At 39.1% G+C, this 19,990-nt stretch overlaps 1 protein-coding gene across 2 annotated transcripts in view; it reads right to left on the minus strand.

Annotated features, from left to right (window-relative positions):
• Positions 1–583: 583 nt before the first annotated feature.
• The window catches only part of YES1 (YES proto-oncogene 1, Src family tyrosine kinase), a 64,388-nt gene continuing 44,981 nt past the window's right edge, over positions 584–19,990 (minus strand). For both annotated transcript variants that reach the window (XM_055559653.1, XM_055559654.1), the window contains exons 3-12: positions 19,595–19,694; positions 16,604–16,702; positions 13,744–13,847; positions 13,508–13,657; positions 12,055–12,210; positions 11,712–11,891; positions 7,003–7,079; positions 5,346–5,499; positions 3,944–4,075; positions 584–3,147 (exon numbers count right to left, since the gene is read on the minus strand). In XM_055559653.1, coding sequence (XP_055415628.1) covers positions 2,939–3,147; positions 3,944–4,075; positions 5,346–5,499; positions 7,003–7,079; positions 11,712–11,891; positions 12,055–12,210; positions 13,508–13,657; positions 13,744–13,847; positions 16,604–16,702; positions 19,595–19,694 — 1,361 coding nt within the window. In that variant the 3' untranslated portion in view covers positions 584–2,938. The remainder of the gene's footprint in view (positions 3,148–3,943; positions 4,076–5,345; positions 5,500–7,002; positions 7,080–11,711; positions 11,892–12,054; positions 12,211–13,507; positions 13,658–13,743; positions 13,848–16,603; positions 16,703–19,594; positions 19,695–19,990) is intronic.

The raw sequence follows: 19,990 nt of genomic DNA on the forward strand, positions 1-19,990 counted from the left end.
CTTTTCTGGAATCATTAGGGAAAAACAAAGCTAATAATTTTAGATAAAATAACACTAGAAAGGAATTAATACTATTACCTTATTGGAAATAACAAATGCTTTTGATTGGCCATTCATAATTTAGCATAATCTTATTTTCATTATACCTATAATACAAGTGTAAAACACACATAGAAATAAGGCTTGCATATTTTTCATTTTTAGAAAATTAAATCCCTTATGATCAAAAGTGGTTATTCTATTTTATATTCTTCACATAGAATCTTCTTCTATGAATAACTTCACTTAAATCTCTTAGGTTTGTCAGTACATTAAAACTGTACTTGCTGATATTAAAACAAACAAACAAACAAAAAAACCTTGTAAAAACAATGTCACTCACCTGACATGGAAAATTAATCACACAGAATAAGTTTAATAATGTTCTGAATTTAAAAAGAATTGATTTAACTCTGCTCAAGAGTCCTAACTCAATACTTCCCCCCCTCCAATGGAAGAAGAAACTCAGAATATACTTTGCTTTAAATGCCATTTTTTAAAAAACTGATAGAACATATGAATAGTGGCTAAAAAGATAAATGGGTACATTCAATGAGAATTTTTATTTCAATTATCCACAAAACAATATAATAATACTTTATAAAAATATTAAGTTTTAGGCTACCATTATTCATTAAAAAAAGTGTTTGTGCTAGAAGGCTGTTTTTACCAACTTCCTTTTTTGGTAAGGAACACAAATTAAGAGGCTGAAGAAAAGCTGTTGGAAAAAATCGTCAAATGTACAAACTTGTTTATTTTTCTCAGGAATTTAAAAATACATAAACCATTTAAACTGAATACACATTAAGTTAGTGTTTTATTTCCTAACTATACAATTGATATTATAAGGAACTGCTCCATTCAATTAAAATCTAATGAATGCCATCAACTTTTTCTGGCTTATTTTTCGGAAGGGAATTATTAGTACATAAACATAATTTTATCCTTTTTAAAATGCTTAGAAAAATTGAAATATCATAGTTCACACAAAGCCCTTTAAAAATCTGAAGTCACAGGTTGAGGCTGTCCAAGGTAAATGATGACAGCAGTCTTCTTGGGAAGCCCGTGACGGCTTCAGTACATGCAAGTTACGCAAGCGTAAGAAACCGCTGCAAGTTTTAGGGCCAGAACGACTGCCAACCTGCATGAAGTTCATCTGTCACATTTTAAAATGGTTTGGATCTCAACACAGATACCACAGCACAGAACTGTTTATTTAATGACCAAATCAGGTAAGTGATGATAGTTAGTAATGATATTCCTAAAATGCTGGGACCGGATGTGTTGCTATATTTAAAATATAACTACAAAAGAGAGTGTTTTAAAACGTAAATACCAGACTTTTGTCAGACTCAGTTCCTTTGCTAGACACTTACACCCATGACGCTGCCATTCAAATTCATAATTTGGGATTTTAATTTTCTTTTTGAGTTGGTCATAAAAATCTGGCGTACTTTAAATATGCAACAACTATCCCCCTCTTTTCACCAATTATACTGAGTACGTTCTCCTCAAACCAACTAAATTCTAAAAGGGGAAAAATGATCATCATTAGGTATACTTAAAAAGGGAATGCAGATTTCAACATGGACTTGAAAACTGGAGTTCTAAAAACGTTCTGCATAGAAGCTGTATCACTGGAATTAGTGGGAAGCCTTAACTTAGCTATTTGAGGCTACAGGACTCATTTAGTGTTTGTGTTAAGAAAGATTAGTTTTATAGTCCTACCTATAGCTCTTAAAATCTCAGAAAATAGATTAAGTGAGGAGCTTTGAGTGCCAGCAAAGCCATTTTGTCACTCCGTAACATCAACATTAAACACAACATCCCATCTCTCTATCTGTAAAACTTTCACATTTTCTTGTCTCATATTTCTTTTAAATACATTTTCCTCTCTGTTAGTCTATATTCAGTATGAGCAAAAGTGCATTCAAGTCCCTGATCTAGTGATATTTTCCATTTGTGGCACCCACCGTTAACTACATATTAGCAATCTCACAGTACCAGTCTACTTTTCAAAGATGACTGTTAAAAAACGCTGAGTTTATTTTTTTCATGCTATCTAAAGATTAAAATATTTCCCCTTGGATTGTACAATTTCAATTATATATTGCCTTTAAAAAAAATCAATGCAACCTTACAAAAGATTAGCTCACTTTCTAATTACCTTCATTATTTTAAACTGAGCTATTAAGAAATGATTAAAATGAAAAATGTCTTCTATTTTCCAGTTTCATGAGTATATTGAGTATTAACACAGTGCATTATACTTTCAAATTCCACTGCTGTCATCTAACATTTAATCAAGTTTTAGATGCAGTTTCCTTTCTGCTTCTAAAAACCTGGCCCACTTCCATGCAAACAGAGGCATATATAAAGGTTGCATATTAACTGTTCAACTTAGAAAAAACTTCTAAGAAGAATAAATGCAAGATATATTAAAAAACTGGAATGGAATTGTTTGGTCCCGTGAAAATTCCATAATTCTAGATTTTATTATGGTATAACTGATTTTAATCTCCCAAGTTTTGCCTATACTGATTGATAAATTTCTCTTAAATTATAAGTTTGGGGAATAAAAGAAAGGGAGTGATTCATAAGCAGTAGCCTTGCTGCTCTTCATTGTCATGCCATCATTCACATGGTCATCCAAATCTTAACTATACTTTCTTTGGACCCTGAAATCAGCTGGAAAAATTCGTCATTGGTACTTTAGAGTTTAACACTTGGAAAAAAAAAAAGTGGTTTTGTGCAACCATGTCTGGAATTCCAGTTTACCATCAAAAACATGCAGGGTGAAGAAGCTTTTCTTCTTTTGATTCCTGTACGTAAGTGAGGAAGTCTACACAAGTTCTTTACAATTTTGGCAGATTGGTGCATATAAAATAGGCTTCTTGGATTATAAATTTTCTCCTGGCTGGTACTGTGGCTCTGTAGCAGTGAAATAGTCTTCCAGGAAGGACTGGATATATTCAAATGTTGGTCTCTCATCAGGGTCCTTCTTCCAACACAGATTCATCAATTCGTGGAGGGACTCTGGGCAGCCCTGCGGGCATGGCATCCTGTACCCTCGCTCCACCTGCTCCAGCACCTCGCGGTTCACCATACCTGACAGACGGGCGCCAAACAGCGAGAAACAGTGAGAAATGGTGCCCCTACACACCATGAGCCAAACAGAACTGACCCCCCACCACTAATTCGACATCTATTCAAGTGAGTTTCTTTACTGAAACGATCCTTTCTGACAGAGAAATAAATGTTAAATGTCAAAGGACATCAGCAAAAGCTTAGAAAAATGCTAATCTGTTTCAACATATCTTTCTTCATTCCACCTAAAATCTGGTTTTTAGTACTCATGCTTTTCAAAGCCAACCCCAAACTTGGGCTAATGAGGAACAGAGACAAGACAGTGTCTGAAAGGAATTCAGAAGAATGAGTTCTAGTTCTGGTTTTGCCAAATATACTGATTATGTTACTTTATATCAAGTCACTTCCTTGAAACAGTTTCCTTATCTAATGTCACCTGTTTGACTTTGCTTAAATTTATTACACAGGTCCTTTCTTGTATTCCTATGTAATCCCCAACTATTTCATCAGCAGCTCACCCTGTGTTATCACAGGCTAAGCATACCCTCAGTTACTTGTGGGAGGAAGGGAAGGAGATGACGGAGATATATTTATGCTCATCATCTGAGAAAACAGTAGAGCAAAAAGACCCTTTTAGAAAAGGGAGAAAGCTATGCATACAGAGCCCCATCTCAAGGACTGTGGCTCTCACAGACTGCTCACCATCCAATGCCAAAAAGAGAGAGGGAGGGAGGGAGGGAAGAAAGAAAACAGATAAACAAAGAGGGAAAAAAAGGCCTCTCCCCCATAAACTCCAGGTACATGAATGCAAGCTCACCTGGATATGGCACTCTGCCCTTTGTTACCAGTTCTGTCTGTAGAATTCCAAATGACCATACGTCAGACTTGATTGTAAATCGACCATACAGTGCAGCCTCAGGAGCTGTCCACTTGATTGGAAATTTTGCACCTAAAACAGTATTGACCAGCTTGCTTCAGTAACTGGTTTCTTTCTGTGCACATATGGCAAAAGCAGGGCTCATTTTCTGTCAGTATCCCTACTGCACCTGTCATCAGTGTCAAATTCTTCAAAAGTACAAGATCTTCTTTAATACTATTTAAAATTCCCGTTAGTAGAAAACACACTTCTTCCCGATAAGATCTTCAATGACATAAAAAAGAGCATGGCTGGTGGGGACAGAAAACCATCCAAGAAGGAACAGAGAGGTAAAGACGCTAGTAAGAAGCAACCAAAAACATGGATTATAGGATCTATAACTTTTTCAGTCAGTCCAGCTGCCTGCGTGCTGCAGTCCGTGGGGTCGCAGAGTCGGACACGACTGAGCGACTGAACTGAGCTGAGCTCCTAGTAGTTACCACTGCTGGCTGCCAAGAGCATATTCCGTTGGTTCTAACGTCCACTGGTTTTCGACCATAATCTCCTTTCTATATTCTGATCTCTCTCTACAAAATTTTACTGTACTATCATTTTGAAAAGCCTGTATTAATTTACTCAAAAATTTAGTGTCTTAGCACTTTTTATGCACATTATGCTAATTGTTAGCCGAGACACAAAAACACAGCCTTTGTGATGTTTATATACTTATAGTGAAAATAAGATTATAGGTGTCTTAAATACTTAAAGTTACTTATGTAGATATATAATGTTGTAAAATACAGTTCTTTAGATGTTCTGACAAACAGAAGATCAATTTTCATTAGCACAATCATAAAAGGTTTCATTTAAAAAGCAGTAGCGAAGTTTAGCCTTAAAGAGTGGTTAGAATTTCCGCAGGTAAAGGCTGAAGAAGAACAGGAAGACCCTCCAGCTGGAGGGGACAGCACACAGGTACGGAGATGGAAAAGAAAGCGCTGGGCTTCTAGCGCTTCATGCAGTAAAACCTGGCTGGTTCTGAGGTTTGTTAGAAACGTTATTTTAAAATGTTTCTTATTTGTTGGCATGCCAAGGGAAGTGTGAAGAGGAGAATACTGCTCGCTGTATTCATAATGCAAACAACACCCACAGTGAGGTGCTTCTCTAGGGGAAAGAGCTATCAGAAAGCCACAGTATTATGCACTATGTATCATTTTATGATCAAAAATCAATGTTTCTATGACTCTTTTGAGCAGGCCTAGAGCTGTTTGCTTAATTCTGCACAACCCTGTATGTTCAAAAGAACGGTAAGAAAATCCATTCATTGAAAATGAGGTTACCAGCATTTATTAAACAGTCATTTTACCTTGTCTTGCCGTATATTCATTGTCTTCAATTAACCTTGCTAAGCCAAAATCTGCTATTTTGCACACAAGGTTTTCTCCTACGAGAATATTAGCAGCCCGAAGATCTCGATGAATATAGTTCATTCTTTCAATATAGGCCATACCATCAGCAATCTTGGGAAGAAAAACAAACATATATGGTATGAAGGGAAGGATGGAGAGGGCAATTCTGGTTAATGTTAAACCAGATCACTGAAGACACGCCTCTGGAAAAGAGATGATGGTAATGGGGCAGAGTCTAGTAGATGATAGGAAAAACAGAAAACCTTTTAATGGAGCAGGGAGAGAAGATGAGGAGGAAGAGAGGGGTCGAGAGAAGGAGAGGGGAGAAGTGGGGAAGGGGGAGAAAAGAGATGGCATGTGACCCACAAAGCCTGAAGCATTCAGCTGGCCCTTCACAGATGAACAGTCTGCCCGCCTCCACCATAAAGGGGCTCAGAGCCTGGAGCTCAGGCGTATGGACGAGGCTTGATATATGCTAAGGTCGCACAGGCGCAGTTTTCTTGGTATAAAGTTTCTCTGAATTGCCAGATCCTGTGGACATCTGGACACTCATTTTGAGAGGAGCCTTAGATTCAATGTGTCAACCAAAGCCAATAATAGGCCCCTTGAATACCTACCACACATCTGAATAAAACTTTTAATAGTTCTCAATTATACTTAAAAACAAAAACTCAGAAGAGTAAAACTATCACATCTTAAACTGTATACCCCGCCATCTAAATTCTTGTTTGGGACTATATTAAAAAAAGAAATTCAGCATATACTTTATTTTTATTTAAAGACCAACATGATTAATTACTTAAGGTATATTGGGCCTTCTCTGGTGGCTCAGAAGGTAATGAATCTGCCTGCAATGTTCTAGAAGACCTGAGTTTGATCCCTGGGTTGGGTTGGGAAGATCCCTTGGAGAAGGGAATGGCTACCCACTCCAGTACTCTTGCCTGGAAAATTCCATGGACAGAGGAGCCCAGAGGGCTACATTCCATGGGGTCCCAAAGAGTCGGACATAACTGAGCGACTAACCCTTTCACTTAGGTATATTACCTTTCCACCTTCTATCCTAGTAGGATCAGTGTGACTCTGTGTTGCTTAGTATCCGCTGATCTACCACAGCCCACTCCCAGCTTTGGTCAGGTCTTCTGAAGTATATACTTCAGATTTCTAATATTTTCTTTGGAACAGCAATCATTCACCGTCTTAACACGTGTCTGCTGAAGTATAAATACGTACAGATTTTGTATTTGTGGATGCATATGTTTCTGAAAGGCCACAGGATACAGGGCAGCATGGTACTGGGATCACTGACTCTAATACTTGTAAGCTGTACAAATCTTAGACACCTGGCTCCTCAGATACTACAGTATCTGTAATATACAGAGATTAGACTGGATTATCTGTAATGTTCCTCCCAGCTCTAAAACTCCATGATTTCACCATATAAACAATAGTATTCTGAGGAGCCTGGTGGGCTGCAGTCCATAGGGTCACAAAGAGTTGGATAAGACTGAAGAGACTTAGCACGTGCACGCGCACGCACACACACACACAAGATTAGTTTACATTTTTAATGCGCACTTGCAGTTCAAATGGACACACGGATGAACACACAAGTACCTGAGCAGCCATGTCAACCAGCTGTGGGAGCTTCAGATACTTTCCGTCTCCCTCCTTCAGGAAATCTAATAAGCTCCCTGTAACAGACAGCAAGACATTCATGAACAATAAACAAAATTTAACAAGAGTAAAATGAACTAATTAGGATATAAAGATGTAATACTGTCTGTTCTCTAAAAAAAAAAAAATCTTGAAGGGAAGGGAAATGAAGGGAAGCAAGAGCCAGAGAGAAGTTGGCGAAAAGCGGACGCTGGGACCACAGGAGGGTTTTCTGTTTAAATGAAAAGATGAAGAACACAGTGTAAGAACTGTCCTTAAACAGAGGAAATGGGACTTCTTTTTAGCCTGCAAGACAGACTGATGATACATAAGCACTCTGCATGACAATGTGGAAATACAGAAAGAAGCAAAAGCTACAGTTCTTTGTTTCTGGGCTCAGAATCCAGATAAAGTGCCACAATCAATCCACTAAGCAGAACATCATTTGGTGTAATGATAATTGCTAAAACAGTACAAAAGCTGCAGAGCCCAGAAACAGCAGGAATCGGGGATTGGAATGTGTCATTTAGACAACTGTTTTTCTTTGCTCTTTAACCAGTTACAACAAATCCCCCCTTCCTTAAGTGTTCCTTATATCCATTCATCGGAGCGTTCTAGGTGTACCAGTGGGCCTTTAACTTTTTTTTGGTCATGGGTTATTTTGAGAATCTGATGAAAACTGCTGACTCTTTGTCTAGAAAAATACACATGAGTATGAAAAAACTGATGGAGAACGTCACAGGAAGTTTTCTGGACCCTCTGAAGCTCATTCATGGCAGAGAGCAGGTACTTGATACTGTGAGACCAGTTCAGAGCAGTCCTTCAGTTTGCCCCATGCACGTCTCTAGCCTTATTTCAAACCAGCTACCTTCTGCACTTTCCACTACCCATGGTTTCGCTCCCCATTTCCTTACAGCTCTGCAGAAATACCAGTAACCCTTCTGTTTACCCATCCACATCCCTCATCATCTTAAAGGACGGTACAAGACTTGTCTTTTCTACTGATTTTTCTCATTTTTATTCCAACCTAGGTAATCTCTCCCTCAATTTCTATGTTATTCACTGAATGTGTCAAACACCTAGAAATTCATTATGCTTTTGCTTGAACTTATTTGTTCATAGCAATCTGTTACTTACTTTTACTGAAAATTAACTTACTGGGTTAGGTCTTCTTTCCAAATTCAATGTAAGTTACTCAGATGGCTTTATTTCTTTGATGCCTTATTAATACTAGCAGACTTTTTATATTAGAAGCATTCAATACATTTCAATTATTAATAATTTCTAGAGTATCCTGCTTCCTTGGTGGCTCAGATGGTAAAGCGTCTGCCTGCGATGCAGGAGACCCGGGTTCAATCCCTGGATCCGGAAGATCCCCTGGAGAAGGAAATGGCAACCCACTCCAGTACTCTTATCTGGGAAATCCCATGGTTGGAGGAGCCTGGTAGGCTACAGTCCATGGGGTCGCAAAGAGTTGGATACGACTGAGAGACTTCAGTTCCAGTTTCCGAGTATCCCGACAATCAAGAGAACACAAGAAGCAATGAGTTCAGTTGGGTTACAGAGGGCCCAATTCTGAGTGCGTGAAGAGCAAAATGGGGAACTACTGAGTTTAAAAATGGAAGGGGCGTTTGTGATCCTGCATTCTAAATATCCCATCTAGATATAATCCTAATCTGTCAATCTGACAACACAGACCTCTACCACATTCCCCAATTAAATACTTCTTGAAATCAATACACAAGCTAAATGGCCCATTAGCTTTATCTCCACAACACTCTTATACTCTCGATATCCTGATTTAAACTTCCTCCTGGTCCCTTTCCTCCTTTTTAGTTCACCCTAACATACTCTGACGTAGGATACCTGGCAGTTTTTCTGGGCAGAGATTCCTTGTTAAAAATGCCATGTGCTCTGATTCATGTTGAGGTTTAACAGAAAAAACAAAATTCTGTAAAGCAATTATCCTTCAATTAAAAAATAAATAAAACATTTAAAAATGAAAAAAAAAAAATGTCATGTGCTTTGGGAGCTTTAGGTAATGTTTTAGCCACCAATTAGTTCAGTTGCTCAGTCATGTCTGACTCTCTGCAACCCCGTGGACTGCAGCACGTCAGGCTTCCCTGTCCATCACCAACTCCCAGAGTTTATTCAAACTCATGTGCATGGAGTCGGTGATGCCAACCATCTCATTCTCGTCGCCCCCTTCTCCTCTTGCCTTCAATCTTTCCCAGCATCAGGGTCTTTTCAAATGAGCCAGTTCTTTACATCAGGGGGCCCAAGTATTGGAGTTTCAGCTTAAGCATCAGTCCTGCAAATGAATATTCAGGACTGATTGCCTTTAGGATGGACTGACTGGATCTCCTTGCTGTCCAAGGGACTCTCAATAGTCTTCTCCAACACCACAGTTCAAAAGCATCAGTTCTTCGGCGCTTAGCTTTCTTTATAGTCCAACTCTCACATCTGTACATGAATACTGGAAAAACCAAAGTTTTGACTAGATGGACCTTTGTTGGCAAAGTAATGTCTCTGCTTTTGAATATGCTATCTAGGTTGGTCATAGTTTTTCTTCCAAGGAGCAAGCATCTTTTAATTTCATGGCTGCAGTCACCATCTGCAGTGATTTTGGAGCCCCCCAAAATAAAAGTCTTCTGTTTCCACTGGTTCCCCATCTATTTCCCAGGAAGTGATGGGACCGGATGCCATGATCTTAGTTTTCTGAATGTTGAGCTTTAAGCCAACTTTTTCATTCTCCTCTTTCACTTTCATCTAGAGGCTCTTTAGTTCTTCTTCACTTTCTGCCATAAGGGTGGTGTCATCTGCATATATGAGGTTATTGGTATTTCTTCCAGCAATCTTGATTCCAGCTTGTGCTTTATCCAGCCTGGCAATTCTCATGATGTACTCTGCATATAAGTTAAATAAGCAGGGTGACAGTATACAACGTTGACATACTTCTTTTCCTATTTGGAACCAGTCTGTTGTTCCATGTCCAGTTCTAACTGCTGCTTTTTGACCTGCATATAGATTTCTTAGGAGGCAGGTCAGGTGGTCTGGTATTCCAATCTCTTGAAGAATTTTCCACAGTTTATTGTGATCCACACAGTCAAAGGCTTTGGCATAGTCAATAAAGCAGAAATAGATGTTTTTCTGGAACTCTTATTTTTTTCGATGATCCAACAGATGTTGTCAGTTTGATCTCTGGTTCCTGTGCCTTTCCTAAAACCAGCTTGAACATCTGGAAGTTCACATTTCACATACTACTGAAGCCTGGCTTGGAGAATTTTGAGATTACTTTGCTAGCATGTGAGATGAGTGCAATTGTATGGTAGTCTGAACATTCTTTGGCATTGCCTTTCTTTGGGACTGGAATGAAAACTGACCTTTTCCAGTCCTGAGGCTACTGCTGAATTTTCCAAATTTGCTGGCATATTGAGTGCAGCACTTTCACAGCATTATCTTTTAGGATTTGAATAGCTCAACTGGAATTCCATCACCTCCACTAGCTTTGTGTGTAGTGATGCTTCCTAAAGTCCACTTGACTTTGCATTACAGGATGTCTAGCTCTAGGTGAGTGATAACACCATTGTGGTTATCTGGGTCATGAACATCTTTTTTGTATAGTTCTTCTGTGTATTCTTGCCACCTCTTCTTAATATCTTCTGCTTCTGTTAGGTCCATACCATGTCTGTCATTTATTGTGCCCATCTTTGCATGAAATGTTCCCTTGGTATCTCTAATATTCTCAAAGAGATCTCTATAGTCTTTCCCATTCTGTTGTTTTCCTCTATTTCTTTGCATTGATCGCTGAGGAAGGCTCTCTTATCTCTCCGTGCTATTCTTTGGAACTCTCTTAAGAATGTCAGTTCTAGTTTTTCTGCTGCTTTTGGGGGAGGTATTTTCCCGAGTCAATGGGCAGCTTGTAGTTGGTGCTGTCACCACTAGGTGGCGGCACCTCACTGACCAAGATGGACATCTGGAGAGCGATGACGCCATCAGAGGCTTTCACTGTGATTAGTGACTCATTAATACTGAAAAGAGGAGATAAAATTCAAGAGGGTAAAAAGCAGGCCTGTCAGCAAGCATTCTTGGTGACTTACTGGTCCCTCTTCCAATGCATCATCAGCAAAGGGGAAAGAGGGAAGAGCAACAACCTTTCTTTCTCCTTTCCCTGCCCTAATCCACCCTGTTACTGAAGATCCCACACCTTGGGGTCTGGGGTTTGGAGAAAGACATCCTTCAGCTGACAGCATTGGAAAAAAGAAGTTTCTAGGAGTCCTCAGAGTATATTATAACTCGATAAAACTAATTTTCTTAACTTTACCTGATTTCTTCATTTAGCACTTTAGACACAAATACCGTTCTGATTGCGTTGTTTTAAATCAACTAGTGCAAATACTTTTTTTCATATTCTACTGCCTCTGGTCAAACGGAATGAAGGACTTTACTTTCAAAATAAATTCAGTGCCTTATTTTCTTTTTCAACTCTGTGCTATCCTTCAGAATAACTGGGACTAATTACTAAGTATTCTGTTAACATATCAGATTTTCTCTTTTCATATGTCTACATAAAAATCTCCAATTAGAAAACACAAAAATCTGTATGCATAAAGATAGAAATGACAAAATTTATTAACACGAATATCCCAGAGATACTGATGTACACATACCTTTTGACATAAACTCAGTGACAATGTAAATCGGCTCTTCAGAAACAACAGCATATAGTGGAACAAGTTTATCATGTCTTAGTTTTTTCATTATCTGAGCCTCTTGAAGAAAAGCTTCTGGCATCATTGTACCTGGCTTCAGTGTTTTGATCGCTACTTTTGTGGTTCCATTCCACGTTCCTAGAGAAACAACCCACATTTCACTATTTTAACCTATATTTTAAGAGATTTACAACAAACTTCAATGAGCAGCAGTAAGCTTACATATTTCAACATATCATAAATGATGGCCTTTTAATCTATGGCCAAACAATGAAAGAAAATGAAAGTTCAGGCTCCTTACCCATCCAAACTTCACCAAAACATCCTTGTCCTAGTTTAACCTCTAGTCGCAAAGACTCTCGCGGGATTTCCCAAGCATCTTTTGCTAGACCTTGAGTCTGGGGTTTCACAGTTGGACACACAGTTGTTAACTTATGGCATAAACCATCGGCATGTTCTAGATAAATGAATAAACTATACTGTAAATGAATGATTTACTAAAACTGAGGTATATATACTTGTACCAGTGTTTTTAAAAGTTTAAATCACAGGAAATAAAAACATGATGTTCTATCAGTTTTATTACAAAGGCACAAACACAAAAATGAAATTGCGTAAAAGAAAACATACAAGAAGTGAAACATTTTATTAAATACATTTTAAAGTTATTATTTATTGAATACTTATGTCCCAACTATCGTGCCAATTCAGCACTTCACAAATTCATATAAAGGAATCTTAGAAAACTTAAGCAACTTTCTCAAGGCCACCCAGTAAATATGTGATGGAGATGGGTTTTAAACCCCAGATCAGACTGCCTCCAAAGTTCTGCTTTTGATCACTGTACTTTATTTCTTCCCCAAAGAGAATGCTACCATTAACAGCTATTTCTAGAATCCACAAGTGTTAAGCAGCACAATAAAATCAAGGAAAAACTTCTTTAAAGGACTGATTTTCAAATAAAGGGAGACACAAAAACAGGAAACTCCAAATTTACAATGGTTTGACTTGCGAATCCTGTTTACACACATTCCGTTCCACTCTTAACAAGTAACCACACACATCCACATTCTAACAAGTGCAATTACAACTGATGCTACTGCTTGGTAATGTGCTGAGTCAATGTCAAGACTGATGATTGACTTGATAGACTCAATTTGCAGCTAGCTGTCACTGAAGAAGAAATTGTCATGGAAACTTGTCACCATTGCCTTCTCCATCCCCTCCCCTAGTATTAATCATTTAAAGACTTGCGGATGCATTTATGTATCAAATTGGAGATTAAACATTTTGAGACAGAAGACTCTAATACTGACTACTGTTCAAAGATCGGTGAAAGACTGATAAATGTCTATACTTGCTACAGCTTAATTTTCCATGAAAACAAAATGCACCTTCAGATCACATTTCATTAGAGTCCCACTTCACCAAGTCTTATGCGATCCAGCTTATGCTGAGGAAGGCAACCCAACAGGACACATGATAACAGCTTTTTACTAATGTGTTTAGTTTTACCTACTTAGTAAATATCCCAAAATAAAATTTTGCTTTTTCATTGTCACATCTATTTGGCATATCATACCGGAGCTCAACTCAGGTGGTAAGTATTTCTGTTCTTCATTTTAAAACTGAAATACACTGGGCACATTCTGTGTGAGAAGCAGCACACTAAACCTTCAGAGGCATGAAGACATGGATCTGTCCTCGTGAAATTAAACACAAGGAAGTAACTTTCACCTGTGAAATGCACGTACCTGTGTAGTGTTTTACCAGTTTCTGCAGAGTATCAAACTGTGCTCTGGTTGTGATGTAGTATCCACCGTTGTCAAGTTTCCTGATTTTGTAGTGCTTCACATTGTCACCCCTCACCTCATCCCAGTCCCGAATAGAGAGGGAATAAGCACCTAGAGGGAAAATGGACACTCTTACTGTGTCTTCCTTAAAATACTGCCTGAGGAAAATTTTATGCTTGTATTAACAATATTCATACCTTTAGTAGTTTCACTCTCTCTTACTAAGAAAATACCTCGCTGATTCCCAGGATTCAGAAGTAATCTTTCTGCATCTTTTCTCCCCATTTTGCCAAAATACCATCTGGGGGAAAGAAAGAGTAGTGTTCTGAGTGAGAAGAGTCTAAGCATCAGAAAAATTAAGCACAGATATTAGTAAGAATGGAATGGGGTAGGGAGGATGACAAAGAATAAAACACAGCTTTAAAATATAGCAGAACAAAATGGAAGGTCTTTCTTTAATAAGAATATTACAAGTATTACTGTCAGAATATATTCTGTCATAGTTTTTTCATGTACTAACTACTCAACAGGTTTCTTAAACTCCATGTGGCAGTCAGAGGAACAGTAAATACAGAAGGAAAGGCAAGAGTGACAGACTGCCTTTTAGACAATGACAGATGGAAATATTCACATTACAACAGCAAGAGTGAAAGGGCTTTCCTGGTGTCTTAGATGGTAGAGACTCTGATTGCCAATGCAGGAGACCTAGATTTGATCCCTGGAGATTTGATATGATCCCCCAGATTCAATCCCCGGGTTGGAAAAACCCCGTGAAGAAGGGAATGGCAACCCACTCCAGTATTCTTTCCTCCAGAATCCCATGAACAGAGAAGGCTGGTGGGCTAGGTGTTGCAAAAAGTCGGACACGACTGAACAACTAGCACACATACAGAAAGAGTAAAAGTGGTTCTCTGGCAGCGGTGATCATTTGTATTCTGTTTTGTTGTTCAATCGCTCAGTTGTGTCCAACTCTTTACGACCCCATGGACTGCAGCACGCCAGGCTGCCCTGTCCTTCACTACCTCCCAGAGCTTGCTCAAATTTATGTCCATTGAGTCTGTGATGCCATCCAACCACCTCATCCTCTGTCGTCTCCTCCTCCTGACTTCAATCTTTCCCAGTATCAGGGCCTTGTCTAATGAGTCGGCTCTTCACATCAGGTGGCCAAAGTATTGGAGCTTCAACATCAGTCCTTCCAATGAATATTCAGGGTTGATATCCTCTAGGATGGACTGGTTGGATCTCCTTGCTGTCCAAGGGACTCTCAGGAGTCTTCTTCAACACGACAGTTCAAAAGCATCAATCCTTTGGCACTCAGCCTTCTTTACGGTCCTACTCTCACATCCATACATGACTACTGAAAAAACCATAGCTTTGACTAAATGAACCTTTGTCGGCAAAGTAATGTCTCTGCTTTTTAATATGCTGTCTAGGTTGGTCATAGCTTTTCTTAAAAGGGGAAAGCATCTTTTAATTTCATGGCTGCAATCACCATCTGCAGTGATTTTGCTGCCCAAGAAAATAAAGTCTGTGCCACAGAAGAGTGGAGAAGTCAAAAGGACAAAATCGAAAGTGACAAGTGCCAAAGCATAACAGAGAGTTATGGACACATTATACATCACAAATATAAGCAAACAAACATCGATCGAGCACCTACTATGTGCAGGGGGCTGTGTTAACTGCTGTGATACAAAGTATTTATGGATCCCAGGCAAACCTGCTTTGACATAAAGGTACAGGCATGTCTCAACTGCGTTTTGCTCTACTGCACTTTGCAGATGCTGTCTTTTTAAAAACTGAAAGTTTGTGGCAACCCTGCTTTGAGCAGCTCCATCAAAGTCATTTTTCCAAAAGCATCTGCTAACTTTGTGTCACTGTGTCACGTTTTGCTGTCTTGCAATATTCCAAACATTTTTTTCCACTTAAGACAGCAAATTTAATTGACAAATGTTGTGTGTGATCTGACTGCTCTATCAACTCTCCATCTCCTCTCTGCATGCCCCCGAATCTCTGAGACACGCAATACTGAAATCAGGCTTACAATGATCTCGAAGTTTTCCTTTCTCTGAGTGAAAGAACAGTCGATCAATGCAGCAAATTTCACTGTTCTTTTAAGAAACTGCCACAGCCACCCCAACCTTCCGCAACTATCACCCAGACCGTCAGAGCCATCAACACGGAGGCAGGACCCTCCATGAGCAAAGCGATTATGGTTTGCTGAAAGCTTAGATGACGGTGAGCATATTTCAGCAATAAGTATTTTTAAAGAAGGTATGTACTGTTTCCTTTAGACACAAGCTATTGCACACTTAACAGACTACAGTATAGTGTAACTATAACTTTTATATGCACTGGGAAACCAACTCACTTTACTGTAATATTTACTTTATTGTGGTTGTCTAGAACCAAATCCACCATATTTCCAAATATGCTTGTAATGTCACTGAAGGTGAACTTTAACGTTTTAAAAGTTGTAAGAATGGTATGTAGAACTCCCATTTACCCTCCACCCAGGATTCCTGTTAACACTGCTTTGTCATATCCTCTTTCCCTGTGACGTGTGTGTGTGTGTGTGTGTGTGTGTGTGTGTTTTCTTCTGAACTGAATGACAGTCACAAACATGCTGAAGCACTGCCCCTGAACACCCCAGTGTGCACCTCCTAAAGACGAAGACTCCCCCACACCGCCGTGCAGGAAGCGCCTAAGTCCAGGAGTGAACACTATGACACAGTAACACCAACTGAGGGCAAGTTTCTGAAGTGAAAGAGTCTGTGGAATATCAAAAGGGCTAATGCGATGTTTCTAAAGTGGGGAAAAAAAAAAGAATAGGGACTAGGCATAATGCAGTATTATAAATGCAGCTTCATTTATGATCCTACTGTAAGCAAACACTATGGCATTAATTATTAATTCTCAAGTAACATCTATTAATACGAAACATTAGCTGTATTAAGACTGGCATGTAATTGTGTGTGTGTAAAATTGTGGCTAAGCAAAATGTGCATTAGACATTTTAAAAAATCAAAATAATTAATAAAATATGAAGTGGAGCCGTACTCTTCAGCCTGAATGGAATCCGCCGGGGCTACGTAATTGCTTGGGATGTAGCCGTTCTTTCCTGTAGCGATTGATCTCGCCTCCCACCAGTCTCCTTCCCTGCAACACACAGAACAACAGTGACCACAAGGCGGACCGCAGCCCAGGACACAGTCTGCCGCAGTGCCGTCTTATATCTGAAATGGACAAGAGAGGTACTTCCAGTTTTAATTTATGCATTCGTTTGATCAAGAATTAAACTCAAAGAATAGTATTTAAAAAATAGGTTACATGAATTAAGGAAATAAGGCTAAGCAAAATCACAAAAGCGTATTTTTGCTCTGAATCAAAAAACAAAACAAAAACCCTGAAAAACAAACCCCCTTAAAAAACCAAAACCCACCTTAATTTTACTTACAAGATCTCTTTTTTTACATAACTCTTTCAACCTAAGACAATAAACTATACTGAATAAAACAATTTGGCAAGTAAATCTTTCAGATTACTCAGTTTCGAGTACATGTTTTCTCCTTTAAAAGCTTTACTGAGATATAATTTGTATACCATAAGATTCCCCTAAGATTTTTTGAGTTTTGCAACCATCAACACTATCAATTTCAGAACATTTTCAATGCCCACCAAAAGAAACTGTGTACCCATTAAGAGCCACACCCCATCCCGACCCTTCCCCATCATTTCCAACCACTAATGTGCTTTCTGTTTCTGTGGACATGTCCATTGTGGGGCCATTTCATGTAAATGGAACCACACAATATGTGGTCTATTTGAGTGGCTTCGTTTACTAAGCATAATTTTTTCAGCATTTATGAGGTTTTTTTTTTTAATTGCTAAATGATCTTCTTTTTAACAGTACAAAAAAGTAATGTTCCTTTTTAGTCATATTGGGGGGGAAAGTTCAGATGCCCTAGAACTCTTATAGCCAAAATATTTAGCAATGAGCGATAATAAAAAATTTAACTCCTGGAACAGTACATATTTATAAGAATGTTATCCATGAATATCCAAATAAGACTAAAATTAATTCAGAACATGAGATGTACATGTAATTTTTAACATGTAAGCCTTGAACTTTCCCCGAATTAAAGGAAAGGAGTGTATATTATCAATCTACAATGAGGAAGACACATGGATTCTGCTGCTAAAGATTAAATGCATGTTTGGCTTCACCAGAGGAAAGGTACTGAGAACACTGTCTACACTGCAATTTTATAAATGCCTGAGGTGAATTTGCTCTCCAAAAAATGAAATGGAAAATCCTTTGGATTTTCAAATGTTTACAAACTCAAGCACTTGCCTTGTAGCTTCCTGGGATATATTAAGTACATTCAGACACACAAACTGAAAACTCTGACCCTGATAACCGTTCAATGATTCATTCAGACTTTCACTACCTTTTTAAGTGACAGACCTTACAATAGGGTGTACCAGAAACAGGGGAAAAGTCCTTAACTTCAGGTAACTCTGTGGAGGGCAGGATCTGTCAACCTGAGCATGACTGACCTCTGGGCTGGCTAACTCTTTGCTGTGTGAGACTGGCCTGCGCACTGTCTGATGTTGACTAACAGCCCTGGCCTCTGTCCCCAGATGACAGTTGCAGCTCCCTGGCTGTAACAACCAAAAATGCTTCCAGACATTACCAGACGGGCCCTGGCTGATGCGGCCTCTGGCTGAGAACCACTGGTGTACAAGAATGACAGTGAAGTCAAGTCACTCAGTCGTGCCTGACTCTTTGCAACCCCATGGACTATAGCCTATCAGGCTTCTCCGTCCATGGGATTTTCCAGGCAAGAGTACTGGAGTGGGGTGCCATTGCCTTCTCCAGGGGATCTTCCCAACCCAGGGATCGAACCCGGGTCTCCTGCATTGTAGGCAGAGGCTTTTACTGTATGAGCCACCAGGGAAGAGCCAAAAGAATGATAGGCAAGTGATAAACTACAATTCAAAACTGTGGTGGCAGCTGTAACTGAGCTTGGCACAGGCTGCTACGTGAACATTTAAGAGAGACACCCAATCCAGCAGGAGGTGGGGACTGGGCCAGGCAGGGAAGGTAGAAAGAAAATCAAGGAAGGTAGCCTTGAGAAAGGACACAGGAAAATACACTTTGAACGACAGATAGAGTTGGCTAGATAAAGGAAGAAAAATGGAGACAAGAAGTCACATTTCAGAAAGAAGAAATCACATGCGTAAAGGCACAGAGAAGGGGAAAACCCTGGTGTATCCAGAGCCACAAGTAACTGAGTCTGGGAGGGCAGTGGAGTGGGGAAGGGGGAGAGGCTTGATGAACGATGCCCGCTCTTATTGCTGTTTCGTCTTCACAGCAGTGAGCAGTTACTGAAGGACTTTAAAGAAGAAAGACAGGATTGTATTTCATGTTCTCGAACAATAACTGGTAGCAAGTGGGAATAAGGATGGAAGGAAACATGCCTGGATGCAGAGAGACCATAAATATCTATTTTGAGTAGTTACAAAGTGGCTGCTGTGCCTGCTAATGAAATTATGGGATCTGTTTTTCATAACAAGCATTGAATTTTCTAAGGTGGATCACTAAATGACCAAAAGTCTGAGAGTCACAAAAGGCAAGAGACAGTTTGGGACTGCAGGGGCTCCTCAGCCTTTTTCTTGTTTTTTGAGAAAGAGATAAAATCTTTACACCACCTGGTACTTAGAGAAAAGGGATCATAGAAATCTCTTTATAAAGGCTTTTTTTTTTTTTTTGAAGTAATGTACTTACTTTCATATATTCTCTCAATCCTCATTCTTAAAACTGTTTATGGCAGAACCACAGCAATACAATTTGTAGAAGTTGTAACTTTTGGCTTGAGCAGTAGTCTTCTGCCACGTGTCTAAAAGAACCAATGTATCATCCAACCCAGTGGGCAGAGACCCATGCCCCACCACTCTTGTCTCTGAATCATCAACTAGGTCAGTGGTTTCAGTGTAAAGTAGGCTGCCACTGGTATTTCTCCCTTGTAAAAAACTTGTAACACTTACGTGTTGTTAATTATTTGAAATCTTTCACCTTTCTTAAATGAAAGGTCTTCTGTAGTTCTAGCTTCATAATCATATAAGGCCACAAATACTGTAACACCACCTATTGGGTGAAAGAAAGACCAAGGTAAATTATACAGACAAATTAACAACACAGAAATTTATTAGTAAAAACATTGCCAATGATGATAAAGAAAGCTTAAGCATAGTTCTCTGCCTAATGTCCAGAATCAATTTTTAGAAGTTAGAGATTTGGGCCACTGAAGTTTTCAAGTTAATAAGATGATGTCTTAAGGTCTTCCATGAGACTACTATACTGTACAGATTCTAAAATTCTATAGAGCCAGAGAAACCTTTTTAATCATGATTCATATTTGCAACATCTCTAGTTTGAGAAGT

This window comes from Bubalus kerabau, chromosome 21, assembly GCF_029407905.1.
Source record: "Bubalus kerabau isolate K-KA32 ecotype Philippines breed swamp buffalo chromosome 21, PCC_UOA_SB_1v2, whole genome shotgun sequence".
Classification (NCBI taxonomy): domain Eukaryota; kingdom Metazoa; phylum Chordata; class Mammalia; order Artiodactyla; family Bovidae; genus Bubalus; species Bubalus kerabau.